The sequence below is a fragment of the Salminus brasiliensis genome, chromosome 22 (assembly GCF_030463535.1).
Source record: "Salminus brasiliensis chromosome 22, fSalBra1.hap2, whole genome shotgun sequence".
NCBI classification, from domain to species: Eukaryota; Metazoa; Chordata; class Actinopteri; order Characiformes; family Bryconidae; genus Salminus; species Salminus brasiliensis.
This window is the reverse complement of record NC_132899.1, coordinates 25,923,989-25,937,190: the sequence shown is the minus strand read 5'-3', so window position 1 is coordinate 25,937,190 and position 13,202 is coordinate 25,923,989. Positions and strand designations below refer to the sequence as shown.

Genomic DNA, 13,202 nt, shown 5'->3' with positions numbered 1-13,202 from the left:
AGAGAAGCCTCTTAAAGAAGTTACAGGTCTGTGAGAGACAGAAATCTTGCTTGTTTGTAGGTGACCAAATACTTATTTCCACCATTATTTGCAAATACATTCTTAAAAAATCAGACAATTTTCAGAATTTGTCATCTATCAGTCTCTCATAGTTGAGGTCTACATATGATGTCAATTACAGGCCTCTCATTTCTTTAAGTGGAAGAACTTGCACAATTGGTGACTGACTAAATACTTTTACACACTGTGTGTGTGTGTGTGTGTGTGTGTGTGTGTGTGTGTGTGTGTGTGTGTGTGTGTGTGTGTGTGCACGCAGACACTGCCCCTCTCAGAGGCAGCAAATTATCTGTGTATCTTAAACATGAAATCCTCCTCTAGATGAAACTTACTCCCATTGTGTGTGTGAGTCCAAGGAAGGCAGCTGCTGATAATTTCTCAATAGGCGGCTGCATCCAACTTTCAGTGGATGGTGTGGACATCACGGGCGCATAGCTCTACATCCACAGATAATCGAGAGAGCAGTGTGCATTCTTCCAGACTGACTCACTCTGAATGGAGCACTACACTAGGCAAACATACAGTATACTTCCTGTTTAGTTCTTATGTCTTCACTTATCTCTGTTAATAGTATAACATTCTCAGTTCTCTGCAGACTTACTTGGGCCTTCTGAATTTAGCTAGTTTAACCAGTTAATAACAGCATTATATTTGTTAATGCAGTTTAATAATGATGCAGTAGGGCTTGGACAAAATTACAACCTACGTAATACAACACACAATATATATGTTGACTCATTATTCACATGTTTCTTTATGGAATTTTCTATTTTACAGGTGTCTGCATCATTTAAGGTGCAATTAAAGAGACAAATATGCCCCACTTATTTCCCTAATTTGCTAGGCCTTTACAGCAACTGTAGATGCTGTGTTTTGTGAGTCTTGCAGCCTTGAGTTTTGTGTTGAGTTTTGCACAATTTCACTACTTTTGACTGAATCCGAGCAAAAAGTATAGTACACAAAGTTCTGTACACTTTAGAATTCATCCTGCTACTTCTATGAACAGTCACCTAATTGGTAAACCAAAGTGATCCAGTTCCACTGAAAATCAGACGTGCCATGCCGTAACGCTACCTCCACCATGTTTGATAGATGATGTGGTATGCTTCAGATAATGAACCCTTCTTTCAATTGTCATGAAATAACAAGGGTACAGGCCACAATTAACTACTTACCAGTTAATTGTCCAATTACTTTTGAGTTTGTGAGAATGGCTGTAATTCTTACTGAATCATGAAAACAGTTAACAAAGTACTTTTCTAAATCCTTAACTGGTCCTGATTTCTCCATTTCAAATTCACTGAGGTGGAATGCAGAGACAACATTATAAAAATTGCCACTGTCCAAGTATTTATGGATTATACTACATGGTGCTATTTAATGACCTTTTTAAAATGGAAGCAACAGTGTTCTCTCTGCTTGAAGTGTTTGTGAGCTGTGATGTATTTAAATGGCTGCTGTTAAAGCTTCTGAGGCCGTGCATCGCTGTGTGCGCATTATGCAACCTTTCCATGACATCAGTTATGCAGCTGATGACTTGGTGGCCAACAGTTTATAAAGTCAGCAGCAAGTCCAGTTTGGACAAACCCATGAACCAAGTCAAGCAGTACACATCTGTGTGTTTGTCTGCTCGCTGCAGGCAGTCCCTTAGAGGCCCACTTAGCCAATAAAGTGTGCTCAAGAAAGTTGACCTGTCACTAATACAGATGGTGTTCCATGCAGATGCATTATATTTGACAGCACAGTGGATGTAGTTGATGTGTCATGGTTTCAGGGAGGATTAGTGAGCTGGAACTCTGTATTGTTGTTACTTGGAGCTTCTAACAAAACTGTCTCACTACTTATTGTTTTGGGTTTAACCATAATGTGTAGTGTGTACATGACTCAACATTATTTCACACAAAGGAAATGTGCTTACTACAGTAACATAGCGGTTAGGGGGTTTCTTTCACCAAGTCATTTAATTCAATAACCTGAAAGAGTTGACATCAGTCTTATGAGGCTCTTCTAGGTTTATGTTTTGCAGGGAGAACGGCAGGGACAGGTTCAGGTTCCCACTCTGATTCAAGAAATCATTCCACAGATCCTACTAGATAATTGTGATTCATAGATGTCCTTTTTTTCTTTTATACACTGCAAGAATGTGGTGACAGAATGACAAACTCTTGACATTTGACTCCTGACCAGATCACTCAGTTGATTTATTGCAGTCTTTTGCAAGTTCACAGCTGGAGTTGGCATACTCCTGCACGCCAAGTCATTTCTTTACCTTGAAGTGCCAAGCTGAAATCTCTGAACTTCAGAGGCTTTTGCGGTTTTGGAGTCTGTGTATAAAAGTTGACTCAACATGAGAAGAAGAGGAAAAAGAGTAATGATTTGAACATAATCTTTGTTCTTGTACTCAAAGTTTCAAGTCAAATCATTTAAAAGTACAAAGAAATAAATCAAATTAACATGATCGGTCATGTACTCCAGATGCAATAAGCCTAGACAAGTTTTCTTCATATTTTAAGACGAGAGATGCTAGGCTAACCGTGCTTACAAACACTGGACACTGGCCAAAACGGATCCAGATCTTCATTTGTTTGGCACAAACCAATCGATATGGTTTAGAATATGGTATGACTTGCTTTTGTCTGTGAGCACAAAATATATATTTTGTTGCATAACTGATTATCAGTCCAAGCACTGCAGTCCAGTTCTTGAGTTTGTATGTTTGATGTTATACAAACCGGATTCCAAAAAAGTTGGGACACTAAACAAATTGTGAATAAAAACTACATGCAATGATGTGGAGATGGCAAATGTCAATATTTTATCTGAGTAATCTGAGTTTAATCTGAGTAAATGTAACATTTTAAAGGAGAAATATGTTGTTTCAAAATTTCATGGCGTCAACAAATCCCAAAAAAGTTGGGACAAGGCCATTTTTACCACTGTGTGGCATCCCCCCTTCTTCTTACAACACTCAACAGACGTCTGGGTACAGAGGAGACCAGTTTCTCAAGTTTAGAAATAGGAATGCTCTCCCATTCATGTCTAATACAGGCCTCTAACTGTTCAATCGTCTTGGGCCTTCTTTGTCGCACCTTCCTCTTTATGATGCGCCAAATGTTCTCTATAGGTGAAAGATCTGGACTGCAGGCTGGCCATTTCAGTACCCGGATCCTTCTCCTACGTAGCCATGATGTTGTGATTGCTGCAGAATGTGGTCTGGCATTATCTTGTTGAAAAATGCAGGGTCTTCCCTGAAAGAGATGACGTCTAGATGGGAGCATATGTTGTTCTAGAACCTGAACATAGTTCTCTGCATTAATGGTGCCTTTCCAGACATGCAAGCTGCCCATGCCGCAAGCACTCATGCAACCCCATACCATCAGTGATGCAGGCTTCTGAACGGAGCGTTGATAACAACTTGGGTTATCCTTGTCCTCTCTGGTCTGGATGACATGGCGTCCCAGTGTTCCATAAAGAACTTCAAATCGTGACTCATCTGACCACAGAACAGTCTTCCATTTTGCCACACTCCATTTTAAAAGACCCCTGGCCCACTGCAAATGTCTAAGTGGAGCTTGCTTAGAAATGGCTTCCTCTTTGCACTGTAGAGTTTCAGGCAACGGTGGATGGCACGTTGGATTGTGTTCACTGACAATGATTTCTGGAAGTATTCCTGAGCCCATTCTGTTATTTCCTTGACAGTGGCATTCCTGTTTGAGGTGCAGTGACGTTTAAGGGCCCACTGATCACGAGCATCCAGTAGAGTTTTACGGCCTTGACCCTTACGCACAGTGATTGTTCCAGATTTTCTGAATCTTTTGATGATGTTATGCACGGTTGATGATGATAACTTAAGTCTTTGCTATTTTATGCTGGGTAACACCATTCTGGTATTGCTGCACTATCTTTCTGCGCAACAATAGTGAAATTGGTGATCCTCTTACCATCTTGGCTTCAGAGAGACACTGACACTCTGAGAAGCTCTTTTTATACCCAATCATGTTGTCAATTGACCTAATTAGTGTTAATTGGTCTTCCAGCTGTTCGTTATATGCTCAATTTCCTTTTTCCAGCCACTTATTGCTACTTGTCCCAACTTTTTTGGGATTTGTTGACACTGAAATTTTGAATCAACATATTTCTCCTTTAAAATGTTACATTTACTCAGATTAAACTTTTGATCTGTCATCTATGTTCTATTACGAATAAAGAAAATAGACATTTGCCATCTCCACATCATTGCATTCAGTTTTTATTCACAATTTGTTTAGTGTCCCAACTTTTTTGGAATCCGGTTTGTATATGCAGTTTTCTTTCTATGGCAGAATGATGTCTGCAGTTTTCTCAGTTTACCCCAAATGTAGTTAATCAGCTTAAACAGAGGCATGCAAAGATTCGGGCACCCTAGTCAAAATGTTACTGTGCATAGTTAAGGTAGTAGAAAATGTGGAAAACTGATTTACAGATTTTTTTTTTTAACCAATGTCTCAGACCGTGATCAGCATGTTGGTGCCATGGTTTGTTAAAGGCCAGATGATGCAAATTGCAAAGCCTTTCAAATATTCTGGCTTCTCAAACCTTGTCTTAACAATCAGCAGCCATTGGCTTCTCTAACTTAGCTGCCTAACTCTCTGAAAATTTATATAATTGATGTCCACAAAGCAGGAGAAGGCTATAATGATCCTAAACACAGCTCAAATCCACAATGGACTACCCCAAAAAGTGCAAGCTGAAGGTTTTTGCCATAGTTCTTGCAGTCCTGAAAATCTGAAGACCTTGAAAGAAGGATGCATGCAAAACTGCCCAAAAACTGGAATTCTTTTACAAGAAAGAATGGATAAAAATTGAAGTTGGAAAAGTTTTTTTTTGTTGTTGTTGGTTGTTGTTGGTACTATGTACAGACAATACAAGGTGCCCAAACTTTTGCTTTTGTTTGATGTGATCATATACATTTTAGAAGTCAGGGCATCTTTTACTCATTTTTTTTTTTTTTTTTTTTTTTTATAAGCAGTGGAGCTATGAGGCTAGTGCAGCTAACAAGTGATGGAAGCTTACCCCATTTGTGTTGACTGAATTATCCCACTTGCTTTAAGCCATGTTCAGTTGTTAAGTAATCTTGCTTATATGGTTAATTACATTTTACACTTGCAGCATCTGGATACTCTTATCCAGAGTTTATTCATGTTACAGTGGCAGTCAGGTGTAGTTAAAAGTCTTACCCAAGAACTGTGTTTGGTGTAATATGGTAGGTTTGCTGAGGCAGGAACCAGTGCTCGAATTATACTCTGGCTTTCAGGTGTTTCCCTGCAAAACGTGCCCAGATTCAAACATGCATACGCACAGCCTGGTCTTGCAATGTGTACTATGTGCCTTACTATGTCAAATTAAATTAAACACATTATTCTACAACTTATATGCTACTTTATACAAAAGGAAAATCCCCACTGTTCTCTGTGCAGTATTGTCTGTGCAATATCTATCTATAGAGGAAGTTTATATCTGTCTGATATCATTATTGTCATGACATGCCATGTTAGATTATTGACGTCTTGTGAAATCTGTTGAAATTCTTGTATTTGTTTATTTATTTATATATATATATATATATATATATATATATATATATATATATATATATATATATATATATATATAATTACAGAAAAAAAAATGCAATAAAATTTTATTTCCGGTATTGTGTTGCCCTTGCACCACATTTAGCACAGCTATGGGTCGGACTTAGCAAGCAGAGATGCCATCATGTTCGAACATTGATCACAAACTGTGAATAACAGCAGTAGCCTAACCAGTTCTGTGCCAGGACTTGGTTTTAGATTTGATTTGACTTGCAGCTTTGTGCCAGGGCTTTTTACTGAAAGAGGCACTGTTACACTGCAATATTCAAGGCAAAAGATCGGGCAGTGGTGGCTCAGCGGTTAGAGCGCCGGGATATCGATAACAGGGTTGTGGGTTCGATTCCCGGGCTCGGCAAGCTGCCACTGTTGGGCCTTTGAGCAAGGCCCTTTACCCTCTCTGCTCCCCGGGCGCTGGAGTTGGCTGCCCATCACTCTGGGTGTGTGTGTACTCACTGCCCCTAACGTGTGTGTGTGTGTGTGTGTGTGTGTGTGTGTGTGTGTGTGTGTGTGTGTGTGTTCACTACCAGATGGGTAAAATGCAGAGGACACATTTCGCTGTACAGTGACAAATACGTGCACCTTTACCTTTTTTACCTTTCTGTTACAAACTTCAAATCAAAAATGGCTTTAGGGAATGTTTGAATGTGTTTATTTCAGAAGGGCCAGAAAGATGCTTAAGTGCATTGCTGTTACCTTAGCGCCAACATTCTACTAGACTAGCATTATTATACAGTTTTGATATTTATAGTCTCGGTTCACTATTGAGTGTGATGCATACTTTTGAGGCACTTGAGTGCTGCAGTGGTTTAGGAGTTGGCCCTGTCATCAGTAGATCTGACACAACAGAATTTGGAAGATTTAAAAAATTTAGAAGTTGACGCTATCTTCCAGGTGTCCAATTATGTTGTGTTAGGAGCAGGGGCAATGGCTTGCTTCATGTGTCTCGAAAGAAGCACATGCTAGTTTTCTCACATTTTCAAATAACAGTGTTTTATAGTATCAAAAACCACATAAGCAAGACTATTTGAGATTGGCACAGATTGAGGCAAGTGTGTGATTCATTTATGAAGTTTACATGGTGCTAAATAAACATAAACTTTCAAATTTTGGTTAGATACACTAACCTTGTAGCTCCTGTATAAAATTTTAGAAGCAAACTTCAGGCAACAAACATGTCTCAGCTCTTTGAATGTCTTTTGTGTTCTCAAACATGTATAACACAACTTGAATATTTCCCACTTCCCGCCCATCTTATAATAGCCAAACCCATTTTGCCCTCTCAGTCCTATAAAGTTATTAATACATAATTTGTTTTTAAGAGCAGTGGCAGTTGGGGGGAGGGGGTGGTATTTACCAGACTTTGTGGTAACTCTGTACAAATCCAGCACAGTCCCAGCTGAATCAGCTCAATTTTCAGTTAGCATTCTACCAAAAAAACATCCCTGTAATTTGGTAGATGTTAATAAATATTGCACATTCAATTGGTGTAGCCCATGCAACAGACGTAAAGCCAGACTTTTGGCAGCAGATTCTTCCTAAATCACGGAATGTAGGTCAAAACAGTTAGTGGATTTTCCTCAGTGCTGGTGTGCCATTTGTGGTTCCATACTGGGATGCATATGCTGGATAACTTCTGTGGCAGGGTTGTTAAAGCACCTTAATAAGGAAGCTATATTTTAGCATTGATGGTACACTGAATGTAATTTAGAAAATGGCATCTCTGTCACTTGTGACTTCTTGTGAGAACTGTGTAAAATTCTGTACTATTACTCTACTGCATTAACCCACAGGCATTTTTTCACTTTTTACTGGGAGCTTAAAGTGTAATTTGTATTTATATGTGTAGAGATGATGCTTAAGCTTTAACTTGTGCACAGAAGGCATCAGTCTTACTTACAGAATTCCAGTGCCAGAGGAAGCAAATCAGCCTCAGAGTATCACCGAGCCACCTCCATGCTTCACTGTAGGCAGGGTGTTCTTGTCAGTGTATGCTTGATTCTTCCTCCACTAGACATACTGCTGATCCAAAGGCCCGAAAAGTTTGTTTTATTTTCTCACTCCAGAGAACAGAATCCAAAACCGTCTGTGGCTTATTTATATGCTTTTGACATGATTGGAGCTGACTTTTTATTTGTTATTTTGGATCAGTAGAGGTATACGGACATGGAAACCTTAAGTATGCACCTAGCTTAAGGCCTGCTTCCACCAAATCTTGCTGCAGGTCTGTTGCAGTCGCTCCTCAGGAGACTGGTGGCAGTTGGTTGTAGCTTCCTTTTTCTGGTTTGTGCAATATGGGCCTTGATTTACCACCTGATTTGCAAATGTGTGCTATTCAGAGATTCTTTTCAGGGGTTTTAATCATTCTGAGACTACAATATTTAATTAAAGGGGTATTTTGTGTTGAATTCTGAGAATTTATTTGTGTAGCGCTTTTTACAACTGTTGTCACAAAAGTAGCTTTACACAATCAGTAATTAGTAAAAAAAACAAGAAATCAACAACATAAGAAGACATGAAAACCTAATACCCCCAGTGAGCAAGCATAGGCTACAGTGGCAAGGAAAAACTCCCTCAGAACTGGAGGAAGAAACCTTGGGAGGAACCAAGACTCACAAAGGGGACCCATCCTCCCCTGATCAGAACTATTTATAAATTATTGATAAGTCACCAAACCACCTTAACTGTTGTAATGCTCAGGTGTGCATCATTAATCTTAATCTTAATCATAATATAATAATCATGGTGTAATGAATGTAAAGATAATTAATAGTGGTAATATTAATAGTGGCAGATAGTTAAAAGTCCATTTAGGTTTTAACATGGTCATTAGGCAGGTAGCAGTGATAGGAGGGTGTGCCGGTGGTCTGACATGAGTGGTGGGGTGGGGGAGTGGACCAGGTGGTCGGACTCGTGGGTGGCAGCTGGTCTAACTCAAGTAGAGGGGACCCCAGTGGTCAATCTTCCAGGGCTGGATGAGTGGGTGACCATTTACTCTGAGAAGGTAAAGAGACAGAGTTAGTTCTGAGTGGATTTATAGAGAGCAGAGAACGTTGAGCAGAGTGTGTCTGACAACTCTGGCAGGTCTGATTATAACAGCTTAATTAAAAGGAGAGAGCCAGAAGGTAACATAGACATGGGTGCACCCTGAAATACTAGCTTCCATCTGTTCCACTGTCCACAAACCTGAGTGATCGCATGCAAGCAGTGCAACGACAGCTCCAGCATCTTAGTTGACTATAATTCCGTGTCCATGAACTGTGTGTGTGTGTGTGTGTGCGCGTAGTGTATATAAAAACATATTATAAATGTATTATTTATTTTTTTATTTGTATTGTCATTTGAGCCAAGCCCAGTAATTTATAACATTTTTTATAATTTATTATATAAGACATTTTAAGTTTTGAAATGAATGAAACATAATCACAACACCAGTCTTGTTTTGTTTTTTTTTTTGTTTTTTTTATCTTTCTAATCTTTTTTTCTAAAATATCTTGACCATATCTGGGTAACATGGAACATAGTAACATGGAAAGAAATGCTAACTCAAACTTATTAGTGCAGAAAGAATATGTATATGTGTGTACATGTCATTCTTTATATACTCTAACTGTGGAACTTCTCACATAATTGTATCATTACAAATAATGTATAACATTTTCTAAGCAATAGCCCCTAGGTTGTCAATAAATACCCCTCAGTCTGTTCCAAGTGCAAGTTCTGCATCCATCTTGGATTTGATTTAAAGCTAGTGGTTGTTTACCCAGAGTCAAACAGGCACCAGTAGAATTAGTGTGGCTCATGTCGCCCAGAGACATGGCTTCCATCCATGTCTGTGGATCAGTATGCAGGATTTACCCAGTTTAAAGCTGACTAAATGCACAAGCTTTAACAAAATGGAAACCCATGGGTTTGCTGCAAAGACTATTTTTTTTTTTTGCCAGTGGGCAGAAAAATGACCCATGCACTCTTCCTGTCTGAATGAATGGCATTGACATTTTTCCACTGTATACCATATGGTAGAACATGTTGATATGACTTACTGATTTTTGTTAACATACGTTCATAAGTGATCCCTGATGTTCACTCTGCCTTAAATGTGATGTTCTCCACAGCTGCCGCCGAGGGGAGGGTGAATGGAGGCGAGGATTTCTTTCAGAAGGTAAGGAAAACCACACCACTTTGGCAGCCCTAGGTAGCGGTACGAAAAAGGTCAAAGTCACATTGAATACACAATTAAGTGAATAGTGAATGACAAGCTTAACGTTCCCCTGTTGAAACCTGCAGCTAGAAATCAGCAGAATAATCATATTCGTTTGATCATCAGAAGGTTTGCCTAGTGGTGCTGGGCTGCTGATTAATGGCCTTCTTGTAGCATGTCAGGCGATGAATTGTGACTTACCAGCTTTTGCTGAGCTAGACCTGTCCTTTTGTTGCCCAAGCCAAGGAAAACACACTTCACCTGTTCTGATGCTTTTATAGGGGAAATGGTTGTAAGCTTTTAGGCAGAGCACTCGCAGCCCTAATTGGCAGAGTGTGGATAAACACAGCAGAACGAGCATGTGTGCCTACCTAGACGGCCCCGGCAGTGGAGGGACAGGACTATGCAAGCCAGGACCTGATTGAAACCAAGGCAGGTGGCCCGCTCCTGAAGACCTGAAAGACCTGGCCTCTTTACAAGCAGAATGGAGAAACGCCTTCAAAATAAATACTCAAAAGAATCCCCGCTCAAGCTGAAGCCGCTCCGTTCATGTAAACCTGAAAGGTGTGGGAAAATAAATGCTCTAGGTGGAGAGTGCTTGGACTGGGCCTCTCTGGACCTGTTCTGAAGGATTACAGCCTGCTGCCTGAAGGATCCCGGTCTGCTTCGGACAGTGGCAGCTAGAGCTGATACCGAGCCTCAGGAATGTCAGTGCTGAATATTCAAATAAACATATACTGCTTCTCAGCCAGTGCTTTTAAATTTTGTCAGAGTTAGCAAATGTTGGACAATATGGAGTTGGTCCCCCCTTTGCAGCTCTAACAGCAGGTTTGAAACTCTGCAGTTATTCAGTCAGAAGAACTTTTATGGCAACTTTTATGCCTCAGCACACAGGTCTGCCAGGTCTGAGTTGCTGTGGTTTATGAACACTTCCAGTTTTCAATAATACCACTCACAGTTGATGGTGGAATATCTAGGGGGCGATAAATGTCACTAAATGATTTGTTGCAATGGTGGCATCCTATTACAATTCAGTGAGCTCTTTTAAAACGAGCAATTTCACAAATGTTTGTAAAGCAGACTGCATGACTAGTTGGTGTGTGTATATGTGTGTGTGTGTGTGTGTGTGTATGTGTGTGTGTGTATATGTGTGTGTGTGTGTGTGTGTGTGTGTGTGTGTATTGGCATTGTAAGAACCCACTAGTTGTATTCAGCTTATGCCAATGCTGTTTGCTCACACAGGCATGTCTTGATTCTCACACACACACACACACACACACACACACACACACACACACACAAGCCAATTGAACACTAGGCTTATTATTTAGGTAATAATCCTAATGCAGAAACGATTGTGAATTATTTGGTAACTGTTTGCCTTAGCATATTCTATTTGAGGGTCTATTTGAGGGTCTGTGAAACTGATGTTAAATGTGACCATGTAGTTATAAGAGTGAAGTGTGGGCTTACATACAAGGTTTCAGGGCTGTAACAATATATTAAAAATCAAAGTTTAGTTTTTCGATTTTTGCATCACAATTGTAATGGGAAGGCATTATATTATTTGAACCTATGTTGATATTATTTGTTTAGGAAATAAACTTTTCCCCTTGTTTTTGTTGATGTACATAAACAGGTGCTATGCTTTAGTCATTAATCTGTATTAGATTATCAACTTTTTTTGGCTTGGCTGTTACTGCGGCCACATAAAAAATACTACATAAAATAATATATATAAAATAATACAATATTTCTTATGTGATGTAACACCATTGTTTTATAAATATGGCTTTGTAACATGTTTGTGCTTTTGACTCTCTTCTTCTAGCAGTGAAATTAAAGGTAAAGGTGCACGTATTTGTCACTGTACAGTGTACACTGTACAGCGAAATGTGTCCTCCGCATTTAACCCATCTGTGGTAGTGAACACACACTCACACACACACACTAGTGAGATAGGGGCAGTGAGTACACACACACACCCAGAGCGGTGGGCAGCCAACTCCAGCGCCCGGGGAGCAGAGAGGGTAAAGGGCCTTGCTCAAGGGCCCAGCAGTGGCAGCTTGCCAAGCCCGGGAATCAAACCCACAACCCTGTTATCGATAACCCGGCGCTCTAACCACTGAGCCACCACTGCCCCTATATACATTATATACAGCATATATAAATTATGTGTGAAATGTTCCAGCATGTAAGAACAAATAGCAGTATTTGATTATTCTCATTCTTGACGCTGAGACAAAGGTGAAAGCAATACCTTTTCTTTAATCATACATGGAAAGTTTGATTTAACTAAATTGCACTAAAATCAGTCATAGTTCCAAAAATGTATATTGAATACCACCTGGCCAGGAAAAAGGTGGGGTCTTTTGACTTGCACCTAGCTAGGCCAGCCGTTCCTGCTGTGATTAAAATATGGCGATTGCTGTTCGTGCTGACTGGGCAATTTGCCCCTTGCAGGTCGGTGAACGATACCAGCCTGCTGAAACGAGGTGTGTTTTCAATAACAACATCAAATTCCTGTTCATCCTGCGGCCGCAGCATCAGGGCCAAGCCAGCACGCATACTGTGAGACAGCACAATGGCGGGATTCAGCCTTTCTCTGTGGATGTTTGCGCTCATGCTGAGAGCTGAGATCAGGTCTCCGGAGAAGACCAAGCCTCGGGAAACCTCACCACTCTTTCCCGCAAACACACAGGAAGCCGCCTTTACCGGCTGAGAGTTTCCTCATAGAGCGGTTCAGCTGACACTACCACACTACCATGAAATTTGATGTATTGTTTGTTTTAGGAGCTTTTCGCCTTAAGCCCACCAGGACGAATGTAGCAGCACAGGCTTCACAGCGCTGTTAAGATAATGAACGCTACAGACCCTTAAGTGGAAGCTGTAAAGATTTGCTGCTGCTGTGTTTCAGTTTCAGTTCATTTCATGGCTTACATGCTGGTGAAGTGGCAAGTGCTAATGTATACTTACTTTATATTATAACTGAATATATAAAAATATATATATTTTACATCAAAAATATTATGATGTGCAGAAGTCAGTACTGTAGGGCTACCACTCTTCTTTGCAAAATGCTTGTAGTTCTATGATGTCCTTGGACTGTCATGCTGCATAGCACTTTTAAGAGGTTTTGGATCATTGTCCAGTTGTAGAAGCTGGCCTCTTTGATAACCCCAAGCATCTTATAGACGTTTAGAAAGTCAGTTATGCAGTTACACTCTGAAATTGTCATTAGAATAGTGACTTCTGTATTTAATGTAATTTCATCTACATAGCTGTCCAGTAACATTTGCTGAAAATGTAGATGT

General features: G+C 40.0%; 1 protein-coding gene across 1 annotated transcript in view; it reads left to right on the top strand.

Annotated features, from left to right (window-relative positions):
* Positions 1-13,202, top strand: part of LOC140543916 (protein bicaudal C homolog 1-like) — a 75,044-nt gene that overhangs the window by 13,156 nt on the left and 48,686 nt on the right. The window contains exon 2 of the mRNA XM_072667236.1: positions 9,803-9,849. Coding sequence (XP_072523337.1) covers positions 9,803-9,849 — 47 coding nt within the window. The remainder of the gene's footprint in view (positions 1-9,802; positions 9,850-13,202) is intronic.